The sequence below is a fragment of the Pseudoliparis swirei genome, chromosome 13, assembly GCF_029220125.1.
Source record: "Pseudoliparis swirei isolate HS2019 ecotype Mariana Trench chromosome 13, NWPU_hadal_v1, whole genome shotgun sequence".
Lineage (NCBI taxonomy): Eukaryota > Metazoa > Chordata > Actinopteri > Perciformes > Liparidae > Pseudoliparis > Pseudoliparis swirei.
In genome coordinates this window covers 21,841,304-21,856,303 of record NC_079400.1, presented here as the reverse complement: position 1 = coordinate 21,856,303, position 15,000 = coordinate 21,841,304, and the positions used below count along the sequence as shown (strand labels likewise).

Genomic DNA, 15,000 nt, shown 5'->3' with positions numbered 1-15,000 from the left:
AATATTGTGTCAACATGATGTAAACAGTGTGTCAACATGATGTACACATTGCGTCAATATGATGTCAACAGTGTGTCAACATGATGTAAACATTGTGTCAATATGTCAACAGTGTGTCAACATGATGTAAACATTGTGTAAATATGATGTCAACAGTGTGTCAACATGATGTAAACAATGTGTCAACATTGTGTCAACACGATGTAAACATGATGTCAACATTGTGTCAACATTGAGGTGTTTTGTTCTTTTCAGAGAACAAGAGCGAGAGCTTCTGTTCCAGAGGAAAGGGAAGCGGCCGAGAGGAAGACCCAGGAAGATTCTGGTGAATCTCTTCCTCCTCCTCCTCTTCCTCCTCAGTCTCATGTGGAGCTTCCTCTCTCGCTCATCCTCCTCTTCCTCCTCCTCCTCCTCAGTCTCATGTGGAGCTTCCTCTCTCGCTCATCCTCCTCTTCCTCCTCTTCCTCCTCAGTCTCATGTGGAGCTTCCTCTCTCGCTCATCCTCCTCTTCCTCCTCCTCCTCAGTCTCATGTGGAGCTTCCTCTCTCGCTCATCCTCCTCTTCCTCAGTCTCATGTGGAGCTTCCTCTCTCGCTCATCCTCCTCTTCCTCAGTCTCATGTGGAGCTTCCTCTCTCGCTCATCCTCCTCTTCCTCCTCCTCCTCAGTCTCATGTGGAGCTTCCTCTCTCGCTCATCCTCCTCTTCCTCAGTCTCATGTGGAGCTTCCTCTCTCGCTCATCCTCCTCTTCCTCCTCCTCCTCAGTCTCATGTGGAGCTTCCTCTCTCGCTCATCTTCCTCTTCCTCCTCTCAGCAGCCCGAGCCAGCTGCCGCTAAGGACAGCCGCTCCTCTTCCTCCTCGTCCTCCGGCCTTTCGTCGTCAGCCTCCTCCTCTTCCTCGGAGGAGGAGGAGCACAGTCCGAAGCCGAAGCCCCGGGTCCCCCCCGGCCCCCAGAAGAGGCCCCCGATGGTGCTGGCCACGCCGGACCCTCCCTGCAAGAAGAAGCGTGGCAGGAAGCCGCTGCACCCGGACCTGAGGGCGCTGAGGCAGGCCAAGAGCCGGCCGCCTCCTTCTCCTCCTCCTCCTCTTCCTCCTCCTTCTCCTCCTCCTCCACGCCACCACCAGGTGCTCAGACCACTCAGGGAGGACCCTCGCCTCGGTGTGAAGAAACCTCTGCAGCCCGCCAGCTTCACCTACCCGGGTCTGAGCCGGGCCTCCAGGGAGGAGGCCGCCTCCCACACCTCCTCCAGCTCCTCCTTCTCCCAGAGCTCCGCCTCCAAGCCCGGGTCCCTGAGCTGCATCTGGACCAGCCGCTCCATGTCGCCGTCCTACAGCAGGAGCTCCGCCTCCGAGCCGAAGCGCTCGGCGGGGGGAGGCGGCCGAGCGGACGGCTACAAGGCGGCGAAGCACGGCGGCTCAGGCCCCCCGCCGGGCCCGAGGAGGCCGGACGGCGCCGGGCCGGTCCAACACAAGAGCCTCTCCAAGGCCACGTCCTCGCCGACGCCGCGGGACCGAGCCAACCAGGCGCTGAACCTCCGAGCCCTCAACCTGCAGAGCGTCAGCCGGCCGCCGGGCGGCGCCGGAGCGCCGCCGAGGTCCAGCTTGAGGAGCGGCGCCGCCAAAGGAGGAGGGGCGAGCGGCAAAGAAACTTGGACCTCGGCGGCCGGCGGAGAACCGGGCCGGCTGCGGGAGGACCGCGGGGCCGAGGGCCCGGGAACCGGCGGCGGGAGACAGGAGGAGCGGAAACACGCGCTCGCCGCACAGAACCGGAGCCTCACCGAGCTCAGCACCGGGGACTCTGACGAGACCAGCAGCGGCGAGTCGGAGCCGGACCGCGCGGCGCCGTATCCCACCGGCGGGCGGCCCGGACTCCTCGGCGCCGGTGGCGATGTCGCCGGGTCCGACGCGGAGACGGACTGGCGCCCGGCCCGGAGCCTCCTGGAGCACGTGTTCGTCACCGACGTCACCGCCAACTTCATCACGGTGACGGTGAAGGAGTCGCCCACCAGCGTCGGGTTCTTCAACTCGCGGAACCACTGACGGGTCGGCGCTCCGCTCTCCGGCCGCTCCGGGTCCGGTTTCCCGACCCGGATCCCGGGAACTCCGATCCGGGCGTTCTCCGTCCGTCGTTTAGTTCTCACGCCGGTCGGTGGTTCTGTTGTGGAACCGACTCATGCGGACACACGGCGTGCTGCAGAACACGAGCACTTAAGAACCCGCAGACTACCAGAACCTCTGAGAACCTCTGGGGGAGGGGCCTCTGACTCGAGGACCTCTAGGGGAGGAGCCTCTGGGGAGGAGCCTCTGGCTCGGGGACCTCTGGGGGAGGAGCCTCTGGGGAGGAGCCTCTGGCTCGGGGACCTCTAGGGGAGGAGCCTCTGGGGAGGAGCCTCTGGCTCGGGGACCTCTGGGGGAGGGGCCTCTGACTCGAGGACCTCTAGGGGAGGAGCCTCTGGGGAGGAGCCTCTGGCTCGGGGACCTCTGGGGGAGGGGCCTCTGACTCGAGGACCTCTAGGGGAGGAGCCTCTGGGGAGGAGCCTCTGGCTCGGGGACCTCTGGGGGAGGAGCCTCTGGCTCGGGGACCTCTTCGGGTCGTTTGGAACCAAAAACATGTTCAGTTGTAACTTTGAATAGATGAAGAGTCAAAGTCTTCGTCTCTTGCGTGTCACGTGACCACCGGCGATGAAGATGATGACGGCGATGAAGAAGAACATGAAGAACGCTGAGTGAAGACGATTGGTTTCCCTCAATGAGTTATTGATCTGTTGAGGAGGAGCTGGAGGAAACTCCTCTTCCTCCTCCCCTTTCTCCTCCTCCTCTTCCTCCTCCTCAGTGCCTCAGGTTCTTTTTGGACCAGAATCTAAACTAAATGTGTCTTCAGCATGTTTAACGTGAATATACAAAAACAAACAAGTGACGTAAACGTTCATCCACAAACAAACAAACAGAAAACAAACACACAGATAAACAAACACAGATAAACAAACAACAAACAGATAAACAAACACAGATGAACAAACACATAAACAGATAAACAAACAAACAGTTAAACAAACAAACAGATAAACAGTTAAACAAACAAACACAGATAAACAAACAAACAGATAAACAAACACACAGATGAACAAACACATAAACAAACAGATAAACAAACAAACAGTTAAACAAACACAGATAAACAGTTAAACAAACAGATAAACAGTTAAACAAACACAGATGAACAAACAAACATATAAACAAACAGATAAACAGTTAAACAAACAAACACAGATGAACAAACAAACATATAAACAAACAGATAAACAGTTAAACAAACAAACACAGATGAACAAACACATAAACAGATAAACAAACAGTTAAACAAACAAACAGTTAAACAAACACACAGATGAACAAACAAACACATAAACAAACAAACAGATAAACAGTTAAACAAACACAGATGAACAAACACAAACATAAACAAACAAACAGTTAAACAAACAAACACAGATAAACAAACAAACAGTTAAACAAACAAACACAGATGAACAAACACATAAACAGATAAACAAACAAACAGTTAAACAAACAAACAGATAAACAGTTAAACAAACAAACACAGATGAACAAACAGATAAACAAACAAACAGTTAAACAAACAAACAGTTAAACAAACAAACAGTTAAACAAACACAGAAAAACAAAGAGATAAACAAACAAACAGATAAACAGCCAGTCTGGTTGCTCTTCCTTCTCTTTGGACCAAAGCTGTTTATGAGTGAATTGTTTATTTGTTGTTGTTGCAGTATTTCTTGCACTACGCTCATCATCACGTGTGTTTACTCTTTTATACATTTCATACGTTCTGCCGTCTCAGTGTCTTCTGAATGTTAATTTATATTGTAAATAAGTTCTGACCAGTTAATAAATATAAAGAATCAACACAGCTTCCTGTTGTCGTCTCCGGGTTCAGGGATGAGTGACATCATTATTATTTATGATCGTTATATGACCTGTTAATACTAGTTACTATAAGATAATACTAGTTACTATAAGATAATACTAGTTACTATAAGTTAATACTAGTTACTATAAGTTAATACTAGTTACTATAAGATAATACTAGTTACTATAAGATAATCCTAGTTACTATAAGTTAATCCTAGTTACTATAAGTTAATACTAGTTACTATAAATTAATACTAGTTACTATAAGATAATACTAGTTACTATAAGTTAATACTAGTTACTATAAGTTAATACTAGTTACTATAAGATAATACTAGTTACTATAAGATAATACTAGTGACTATAAGTTAATACTAGTTACTATAAATGAATACTAGTAACTATAAGATAATACTAGTTACTATAAGTTAATACTAGTTACTATAAGTTAGTACTAGTAACTATAAGATAATACTAGTTACTATAAGATAATACTAGTTACTATAAGTTAATACTAGTTACTATAAGATAATCCTAGTTACTATAAATTAATCCTAGTTACTATAAGTTAATACTAGTTACTATAAATTAATACTAGTTACTATAAGATAATACTAGTTACTATAAGTTAATACTAGTTACTATAAGTTAATACTAGTTACTATAAGATAATACTAGTTACTATAAGATAATACTAGTGACTATAAGTTAATACTAGTTACTATAAATGAATACTAGTAACTATAAGATAATACTAGTTACTATAAGTTAATACTAGTTACTATAAGTTAGTACTAGTAACTATAAGATAATACTAGTTACTATAAGTTAATACTGAGGGGGGGGCCCTCCTCTGGTCACATGACCTGGAGCGCTCCTCTGGTCACGTTGAGACATTCCAGAAAAACATTTAAATAAAAGCCAGAAGTCATCGACTGGATTCATAAAGATGTACAAACACAAAGCCAGAATGCAGCTTCAACACATGAAGCATATACTTCTATACAACCAGAGGAGTCGCCCCCTGGTGGTCAGGAGAGAGAATGCAGCTTCAACACATGAAGCATAGACTTCTATACAACCAGAGGAGTCGCCTCCTGGTGGTCAGGAGAGAGTATGCAGCTTTAACACATGAAGCATAGTATTCTATACAACCAGAGGAGTCGCCCCCTGGTGGTCAGGAGAGAGAATGCAGCTTCAACACATGAAGCATAGACTTCTATACAACCAGAGGAGTCGCCTCCTGGTGGTCAGGAGAGAGTATGCAGCTTTAACACATGAAGCATAGTATTCTATACAACCAGAGGAGTCACCCCCTGGTGGTCAGGAGAGAGAATGCAGCTTCTACACATGAAGCATAGACTTCTATACAACCAGAGGAGCCCCCTGGTGGTCAGGAGAGAGAATGCAGCTCTAACACATGAAGCATAAAATTCTATACAACCAGAGGAGTCGCCCCCTGGTGGTCAGGAGAGAGAATGCAGCTTTAACACATGAAGCATATACTTCTATACAACCAGAGGAGTCGCCCCCTGGTGGTCAGGAGAGAGAATACAGCTTTAATACATGAAGCATAGAAATCCATCTAGTCTTCAAACTCTGGTAAATAAACGTATTTAAATCCTTTAACTTCACAAACAGCAGTACTACAGTACAGGTGTGGTCTTCGTAGTATTAGTACACATCCTGCACGTTGAATGAATACTTCATCATCTTCATCATCATCAGCTGCCACAGTTAATGCCCAATATCCAATATTCAAATAGCTTTATTCCATAATGTGCAAACATTAGAAACTTTTAAAAGATCGTGCAGACATTTTTTGCATTCACACACCAACACGTGGGTGGGGGGGGGGGCTCTGTTTGTTGTTGTAGTACTTGTTTTGTCCACAAGAGGCTGATCATGTTTCAAATAGAAGCATTGGTGTTTATATTTATTTATATTCATAATGAGGTCCTTTATGGTGCGGTGGGGTGAAAACTAATTATTAGAATATTCTCTGAGATTATGATGTCATACAATTAAAATATAAATATAAACGTAACTTTGTAAAGACGATCAACCTCATGAGGAACAACATATATATTAATATGCTAAATAGTATTTATTCTAGGACCTCCGTAGCGACGATCTTTATATTATATAGTTATATTATAAATATATATATAATATATTTATATTATAGATATATATATTATATGCTGGGATCGGCTCCAGCGCCCCTAATGAGGATAAGCGGTATTGATAATGGATGGATGGATATTATATATATATATATATATAATATAAAGATATAATATATATATATATATAATAGATATATATTATAAATATATGTATATATTATATATAATGTATATATTAGGGATGCACCGATCTGATCGGCGCTGATCCATATCGGCCGATATTCCCATTATCGGTTTTGATCGGCGTTCTCAAAACGGCCGATCAGATGACGTAACATCTGTGAGAAAAACTATCAGAGACGCCCCTAGAGATGCTCACGCTAAACACATTCCATCGGGAGTGAGAGGGTTTTGCAAAGTTAGCGGAAAGAACCACGTGAAACATCCGTTTTTCAAAATAAGATGTCGACAAATCATACACGAACATATACAAGTAAACAATGAACTGATTTTGTATCTTTATAGATCGTTTCTGAGATTTAGCTTAAATTATGCTCACATTAAAACATTGTTACTGTACCAAGGAAGAGATTATAAAAATAAGTCTGACTTTTGTATGTTAAGAAAAGTCCTGTAAATGGATTTCCCCAAGAGTTCCAGGAAATGAATAATGCAGATGTGTTCCATACATATCTGAAATCCCCTACAATAGAAATCAAACAATTTTAATGTATCAATTAGGACATTTTTCAAAGTAAAAGTCCTAAATGTTTAAAGAAATCGGTAATTTCTTTAATGTTTGAGGTGCTTTATATATGTATTTCCTCATAGTCCTCATAGCAATAATGCTCCACAATAAATAGAATGCTTCAATCGACACCGTGATCGGTGATCGGTATTATCGGATCGGCAGATACTGATTTCAGTGATCGGTGATCGGCACAAAAAACCTGATCGGTGCATCTCTAGTATATATAGTATAATATATATATTTTATGTATATATATAATGTGTATATATATATATATACATAAATATAAGATATCTGTTCATGATTTAAACTCTAATCGGGTTTTTATCGCCTTTTGGGGACAAAATGAGTTTTAACAACAACATAAATCTGAGGAGAACCTTTTGGGTTATATTCAGTGTGTCCTTGAACTCACCATGACAAGTTCAGGGTCAAGGTAAGGGTCAAGGTCAGGGTCAAGGTCAGGGTCAAGGGTCAACAACCACACACAGACAAGACTGAACAGTCACTTCAAGTTGAGACACAACAACTCAAATGAAATAGATTCATGAGGGATATGCAGAGTGCAAAGGTCCTGGAGGGAGCAGGAGGAGGAGGAGGAAGAGGAGGAGGAGGAGGAGGAGGAGCAGCAGGAGGAGCAGCAGCAGGAGGAGTGCATTGGTTTATCTTGTAACAGTCGAGGCCTCCTTGGCTTCTTGAGGAGTTGAACCAGCAACTTTAGTTTAAATTCTCTAGAGGTTTGAAGAGTCTGACCAATCATCACTGTGGAGAGAGAGAGAGAGAGAGTCACAGAGAGAGAGAGAGAGGGAGTCACAGAGAGAGAGAGAGAGGGAGTCACAGAGAGAGAGAGAGAGAGAGGGAGTCACAGAGAGAGAGAGAGAGTCACAGAGAGAGAGAGAGAGGGAGTCACAGAGAGAGAGAGAGAGGGAGTCACAGAGAGAGAGAGAGAGAGAGAGAGAGAGGGAGTCACAGAGAGAGAGAGAGAGAGAGAGAGAGGGAGTCACAGAGAGAGAGAGAGAGAGAGAGAGAGAGAGAGAGAGAGAGAGAGGGAGTCACAGAGAGAGAGAGAGAGAGGGAGTCACAGAGAGAGAGAGAGAGGGAGTCACAGAGAGGGAGAGAGAGAGAGAGAGAGAGAGAGGGAGTCACAGAGAGAGAGAGAGGGAGTCACAGAGGGAGAGAGAGAGAGAGAGAGGGAGTCACAGAGAGAGAGAGAGAGAGAGAGAGAGAGAGAGAGAGTCACAGAGAGAGAGAGAGTCACAGAGAGAGAGAGAGAGGGAGTCACAGAGAGAGAGAGAGAGAGAGAGAGAGAGAGAGAGAGGGAGTCACAGAGAGAGAGAGAGGGAGTCACAGAGAGAGAGGAGTCACAGAGAGGGAGAGAGAGAGAGAGAGAGAGGGAGTCACAGAGAGAGAGAGAGAGAGAGAGTCACAGAGAGAGAGAGAGAGAGGGAGTCACAGAGAGAGAGAGAGAGAGTCACAGAGAGAGAGAGAGGGAGTCACAGAGAGAGAGAGAGAGAGAGAGAGAGAGTCACAGAGAGAGAGAGAGAGAGGGAGTCACAGAGAGGAGTTAGAGAGAGGAGTTACAGAGAGGAGTTAGAGAGAGGAGTAACAGAGAGGAGTTAGAGAGAGGAGTTAGAGAGAGAGGAGTAACAGAGAGAGAGAGAGAGGAGTTACAGAGAGAGAGAGAGAGAGAGAGAGAGAGAGTCACAGAGAGAGACAGAGAGAGGTCAGAGAGAGAGAGAGGGAGTCACGGAGAGAGAGAGAGAGAGAGACAGAGAGAGAGAGAGAGAGGGAGTCACAGAGAGAGAGAGAGAGGGAGTCACAGAGAGAGAGAGAGAGAGAGAGAGAGAGAGAGAGAGAGGGAGTCACAGAGAGAGAGAGAGAGAGAGAGAGAGAGAGAGAGGGAGTCACAGAGAGAGAGAGAGAGAGTCACAGAGAGAGAGAGAGAGAGAGAGGGAGTCACATAGAGAGAGAGAGAGATGTTTTTAGGTTATAACACATGAAGTAAATAAAATGTAACAAAATGTCTTGATGTAAAAAAGTCATCTATTAATCTATTAATCGATGTATCCATGTTTCTATTGATCTGCGTTGAGCGGTACCTGAACGCACCGCGGTCCCTGAACGCACCGCCTGCTGGTCTACAGCGAGCTGCTCATCTCTGACACCTGAGCGTTGGTCTGGTCGTCTGAGTCGACGTCCTGCATGGCGCCTCCCTCTGGCTCCTCCCCCTCCTCCTCCACCTCCTCCCAGCTCCTCCTCTCGTGGTCCTTGCAGGGCTCCACAAAGATCCTGCGGACGTGGGGCCGTGGCCCCCGTTGGCGGCCCTTGCGGCCCTCCAGGACGCAGGAGGCGTGGCTTATGAAGGTGGCGTCCGGCTGCTTGGTGTAGACCCCCTCGGATAAGGCCCCCGTGGAAGCCCCCCCGCCGTGGTCCCGGAGCCAGTGCTGGGGCCGGTGGCTCCGGGAGAGCCACTTGTGTTTGGTAGGGGGGTTGGCGAGGGCCCTCGGCGGGGGGGCCACGCCCTGCTGGGGGGTCCGGGACAGAGAGAGGACCTCCAGAGCCGGGGACCGGGGGAGGGGCGAGGGCGTGGGGGGCCCTGTGGGGGGGTCTGTGAGGGGGTCTGTGGGGGGGCCTGTGGGGGTCTGTGAGGTGGTCTGTGTGGTGGTCTGTGAGGTGGTCTGTGAGGTGGTCTGTGAGGTGGTCTGTGTGGTGGTCTGTGTGGTCTGTGTGGTGGTCTGTGTGGGGCCCCGTGGGGGGGTCTGTGGGGGGGCAGACGCTGTACCTGAGAGACGAGGACACAGAGGACGATTATTTACAACCAGTAAACAACCCAATAAACCAACGGCCAGCGAACGCAACGTGGTGGGGGTCTGAGAGGCTCCGTGTGGGGGCCGGGGGCCTGGTCTGCTGCCTGAGGCCCTGAGACCAGGTGAGGCCCCTGGGGGACACTGACCTGAGCTCGTGGGTCTGCAGCCCCTCCGGGGCGCTGCCGCCCAGCGAGTGCTGCTGGGCGAGGCGGCGTGGCGGCGAGGCGTCCCGGTCTCGGGGGCTCGGCGCGTCGCAGGAGTCGTAGTCGCTGTCGGTCGGCAGGAAGACGTCCGACGACTCGTCTTCGTCTTCGTCTCCGTCGCCGAGCGGCGAGTCTGACCGAGACAGAAACACGGCGTCAGCGTCGAGGAGGCCTTTTCCCCGGAGCTCCCGAACGCCACTCACCGCTAGCGGCCGGCCTCCGGCGGCGCTCGGGCGTCGGCGTGGGCCGGTATTCGGCGTCGGAGGCGGAGCCTCTCTCCGGCGCGGCGCGGTCCAGCAGGCGGCCGGCGGGGACGCCGGCGCGCGGCCGCTTGTCGCGGGCCGCCTGCAGCGCGCCGCTCAGCCAGCGCAGGTCACGCCGCACCTCGTCCAGCTGCTGCCGGCACAACCACAGCAAGAGTTGATGTTGTTGTTGTTGTTGTTCGGAACCTTTTGTTTTTCAAGGAATTCTTCTTCTCTAGCAACAAGAGAGTTCTGCTCCGTCTCCCCATCAGGCCGGGGGACGCGTTGAGGCTCTCTAGCGCCCCCTCTAGGCTGCTTTAAAGGAACTATGAGGGCTTATTGTGTGACGGTCAAAAGCTTCTCGATGTCTCAGAGGATATGGACCAATGAACATCGGAGGGGTGTGGCCTAATATGTAAAGACTCGTATCCCCAGCCTGTCAACATGGCGTCCCTACACCTACCCTGATGTCATCATAATATTTGACCACTAGGGGGCGCTGCAATCAATCCCTCAATATGGGCATTCTTAGCCTTTGTTCATGTTTTTAGGGGTTGTTAAACTGTTAACTCCTCCTACAGCTTTCACCAGATTCATTCCAGACTTGCCCAGTATGTTCTTGAGAAATCTTTGAAAGATTTAATAAATATTAAACTCTGTGCGGTGGGCCGAACGGCAAGAAACACCATTCGACATAAAAATGTAAGTGGTTGTAACTCGCCCACATGTGATGTCATCTCCTGCATCTTCATCATACATCATGACATTCTGAGCCTGAAGACATCCATATGATAAGTTTAAATTCTCGTCATAGCGCCACCTAGTGGCCAAAGCAAATCAGCCTAAAACGCATCAGATCACATGTGCTGTCGACTTCACTCAGACACATGATGCAGCATACGTGCACATTGCCACAGCGCCCCCTGCTGGCTCAGCTGGCAGAGGACCATCTGAGCCGCACATCGCTGCTTGCAGCTTTAATTCTTATTGTTAATATTATTCGTGAGCACCACGGGGCTCCGCCCACAACCTGCTGACCCACAACACAAGCTCTAAGGGGGTGGGGCTCCTGGCTTCCTCCGAGAGCATTGTGGGTAACCTGGGCGTACCTGTGCAGGAGACTCACCTGGATGTAGTCCAGGATCAGCTGGTGTCTCTGCTTCGCCGCCGACACCTCGTCGGCAGAGATGGCTTCTCGCAATGCCTGCTGGGTAATGAGGGCGTCCAGGTCCAGGACGGAGGACAGGCGGCAGAACAGACCGATGAACTTCTCTCTGTAGCTGCAGAAGTGAACTGAGGAAGAGGAAGAGGAAGAGGGATGATAGGGCGTGTGTGTGTGTCTCTGTGTGTGTGTGTGTCTGTGTGTGTGTGTGTCTCTGTGTGTCTGTGTGTATGTGTGTGTGTGTCTCTGTGTGTGTGTGTGTGTCTCTGTGTGTCTGTGTGTATGTGTGTGTGTGTCTCTGTGTGTGTGTGTCTGTCTGTGTGTCTCTGTGTGTGTGTGTGTCTGTGTGTGTGTGTCTCTGTGTGTGTGTGTGTGTCTCTGTGTGTGTGTGTATGTGTGTCTCTGTGTGTGTGTGTGTGTGTGTGTGTGTGTGTGTGTGTGTATGTGTGTGTGTGTGTGTGTCTCTGTGTGTGTGTGTATGTGTGTCTGTGTGTGTGTGTGTGTCTCTGTGTGTGTGTGTGTGTGTGTCTCTGTGTGTGTGTCTCTGTCTGTGTGTGTCTGTGTCTCTGTGTGTGTGTGTGTGTCTGTCTCTGTCTGTGTGTGTCTCTGTGTGTGTGTCTGTGTGTGTGTGTGTCTGTGTGTGTGTGTGTGTGTGTCTCTGTGTGTGTGTGTGTGTGTCTCTGTGTGTGTGTGTGTGTCTGTGTGTGTGTGTGTGTTGTTACCGAGCTCAAACATCTGCAGGGGGAGGTGGAGGAAGCCTGAGAGGGGGGGGTGGGGGTTGGGCTGTCCGGGGGCGGAGCAAACATCATCAGCTGCTGGCAGCAGCAGCAGGAAGGAGACGCCATGACCCACTTCCACCACCTCCTGGGAGTAGAGGCGCAGGAGACGGGCCTACACACACACACACACACACACACACACACACACACACACACACACAGAGACACACACACACACACACACACACACACACAGAGACACACACACACAGACACACACACAGTGTTAAACAAAGTTAAAGTGAAATAACACCTTTAAATGGAAATGAAGGAACATCTACAAGTTTCTCACCTGAAGATGAGTGATGAAGACGAGTGATGAAGATGAGTGATGAAGACGAGTGATGAAGATGAGTGATGGACATGAAGTTGAGTCATGAAGATGAGTGATGGACATGAAGATGAGTGATGAAGATGAGTGATGAAGATGAGTGATGGACATGAAGATGAGTGATGAAGATGAGTGATGAAGATGAGTGATGGACATGAAGATGAGTGATGAAGATGAGTGATGAAGATGAGTGAGGAAGATGAGTGATGAAGATGAGTGATGGACATGAAGATGGGTGATGAAGATGAGTGATGGACATGAAGATGAGTGATGAAGATGAGTGAAGAAGATGAGTGATGAAGATGAGTGATGGACATGAAGATGAGTGATGAAGATGAGTGATGAATGATGAAGATGAGTGATGAAGATGAGAGATGAAGATGAGTGATGGACATGAAGATGAGTGATGAAGATGAATGATGATGATGAGTGATGGACATGAAGATGAGTGATGAAGATGAATGATGAAGATGAGTGCTGGACATGAAGATGAGTGATGAAGATGAATGATGAAGATGAGTGATGAAGATGAGTGATGGACATGAAGATGAGTGATGAAGATGAGTGATGGACATGAAGATGAGTGATGAAGATGAATGATGAAGATGAGTGATGAAGATGAGTGATGGATATGAAGATGAGTGATGAAGATGAGTGATGGACATGAAGATGAGTGATGAAGATGAGTGATGAAGATGAGTGATGAAAATGAGGGATGGACATGAAGATGAGTGATGAAGATGAGTGATGAAGGTCTCTACCTGAGGCAGAGGTAGGTTCAGCTGCTTCAGCAGAGACTTGATTGACGCCTGCAGCTCGTAGTACAGTAAAGGGGCGTGGCTTTCTGTCCAGGGCTCCGCCTCCTCGGCCTGGTCACCTGACAGGGTTTGGATCCAGTCCCACTCCTCCCTGAACAACAGGAAGTATTTATACATGTATATATATATATATACGTATGTATATATATATGTATATATACAGTATACGTATATATATATATACATATATATACATATATACGTATATATATATGTATATATACGTATATATGTATTTACATATATATACATATGTATATATATACATATATATATACGTATATATACGTATATATATACGTATATATATGTATATATATACTAGTGCTGTGAAAAATAACGCGTTAACTCAGTTAATTCAACTAGAATGGGCACTCGGTAGAGCGCATACCTTCGCATATCACAAGATTGGGCATTGAATTATGAACATTTTGGCATTACTTGCATTCCAATTGGACAAAAATGTATCGTGCTATGGTAAAAAAAGAGTTTGACCTTTCCATGACCTTGACCTTGACCTTTGACCCGATTGATCCCAAAATCTAATCAAATGGTCCCCGGATAATCAATCATCCCACCAAATTTCATGCGATTCAAGAACATTTTGACCTGTTCATGACCTTTGACCTTGACATTTGACCCGATCGATCCCAAAATCTAGTCAACTGGTCCCCGGATAATAAACAATCATCCCACCAAATTTCATGCGATTCGGTTCAATACTTTTTGAGTTCTGCGAAAGATTTTGACCTGTTCATGACCTTTGACCTTTGACCCGATCGATCCCAAAATCTAATCAACTGGTCCCGGATAATAAACAATCATCCCACCAAATTTCATGCGATTCGGTTCAATACTTTTTGAGTTCTGCGAAAGATTTTGACCTGTTCATGACCTTTGACCTTTGACCTTTGACCCGATCGATCCCAAAATCTAATCAACTGGTCCCCGGATAATAAACAATCATCCCACCAAATTTCATGCGATTCGGTTCAATACTTTTTGAGATTTGCGAATAACACGCATACAAATAAATAAATAAATACACGGCGATCAAAACATAACTGTGAGGATTTGCAGTGCTCTCTCCTTCTGGTCCCCTTTGTTTTGTGTTTGTTGTCTATCTGTCTTCCGGGCTGGGCGTGGCTGACCCACTTTTGATTCCCACCAACTCTCCTCCTCAGCTGCTGCTCATCCTCCTGATTACTACTCACCTCCACCTGCATATATACCCGGTTCCTTCATCCAGTATTTACCAGTTCGTCGTTTCACCACGCTGGTAAATCGACTCGGTAAAACGTAGTTAGCAGTACCTTGTACTCTCAGTATCTCTGTCCAGTACCCCCTGCCTGCTCCTCTGCCTGCAGCGTCCAGCCACCATTCCTCCGTCTGGGTTCCTCCGTGCTTCCACGCACACCTGCCCCAGCCTACCAGCTCACGCCAGCTCTGGAACCCCGGCATCGGACCTCCGCTCCTCCTCTCCTCCGTGCTTCCACGCACACCTGTCTTAGCCTGCTAGCTCTAGTCAGCTCTGGATCCCCGGCTTCGGTCCTCCACTTCCACCTCGGAGGAGACTCGCTGCTGGTCCGGGACTTTGTGGATTATCAGTTCCCCTGTCGTTAGTGTAACCGGTGCTAAGGAGGAATAAGCCTGTTTCCCTTCATAAATTCTGTCTCCTCGCTATAGTGTTCAGTATTGTGGGTTCACTCCTGGAGCTCTCGGAGAGTGTAACAATAACCTTCCGGCATTTTCAATGCGAAGGTAATTACAGGTTTAACTAGTTTTTTTTAACGCATTTAACGCATGCGCAGAATGAGCTTCCAATCCGTCTGTTGTTGGTCGTCGGGAC

General features: G+C 47.7%; 2 protein-coding genes across 3 annotated transcripts in view; one reads left to right on the top strand and one right to left on the bottom strand.

The window, feature by feature from the left end:
* Nucleotides 1-2,287, top strand: part of LOC130203485 (chromobox protein homolog 2-like) — a 13,303-nt gene extending 11,016 nt beyond the window's left edge. For both annotated transcript variants that reach the window (XM_056429681.1, XM_056429680.1), the window contains 2 exons: nucleotides 256-325; nucleotides 813-2,287. In XM_056429681.1, the coding sequence (XP_056285656.1) occupies nucleotides 256-325; nucleotides 813-2,039 (1,297 nt within the window). In that variant the 3' untranslated portion in view covers nucleotides 2,040-2,287. The remainder of the gene's footprint in view (nucleotides 1-255; nucleotides 326-812) is intronic.
* A 3,162-nt stretch (nucleotides 2,288-5,449) lies between these two features.
* ankfn1 (ankyrin repeat and fibronectin type III domain containing 1) overlaps nucleotides 5,450-15,000 on the bottom strand; it is a 38,763-nt gene continuing 29,212 nt past the window's right edge. The window contains exons 10-17 of the mRNA XM_056430486.1: nucleotides 13,095-13,242; nucleotides 11,946-12,114; nucleotides 11,188-11,354; nucleotides 10,023-10,215; nucleotides 9,763-9,952; nucleotides 9,539-9,591; nucleotides 8,909-9,429; nucleotides 5,450-7,571 (exon numbers count right to left, since the gene is read on the bottom strand). Coding sequence (XP_056286461.1) covers nucleotides 8,948-9,429; nucleotides 9,539-9,591; nucleotides 9,763-9,952; nucleotides 10,023-10,215; nucleotides 11,188-11,354; nucleotides 11,946-12,114; nucleotides 13,095-13,242 — 1,402 coding nt within the window. The 3' untranslated portion in view covers nucleotides 5,450-7,571; nucleotides 8,909-8,947. The remainder of the gene's footprint in view (nucleotides 7,572-8,908; nucleotides 9,430-9,538; nucleotides 9,592-9,762; nucleotides 9,953-10,022; nucleotides 10,216-11,187; nucleotides 11,355-11,945; nucleotides 12,115-13,094; nucleotides 13,243-15,000) is intronic.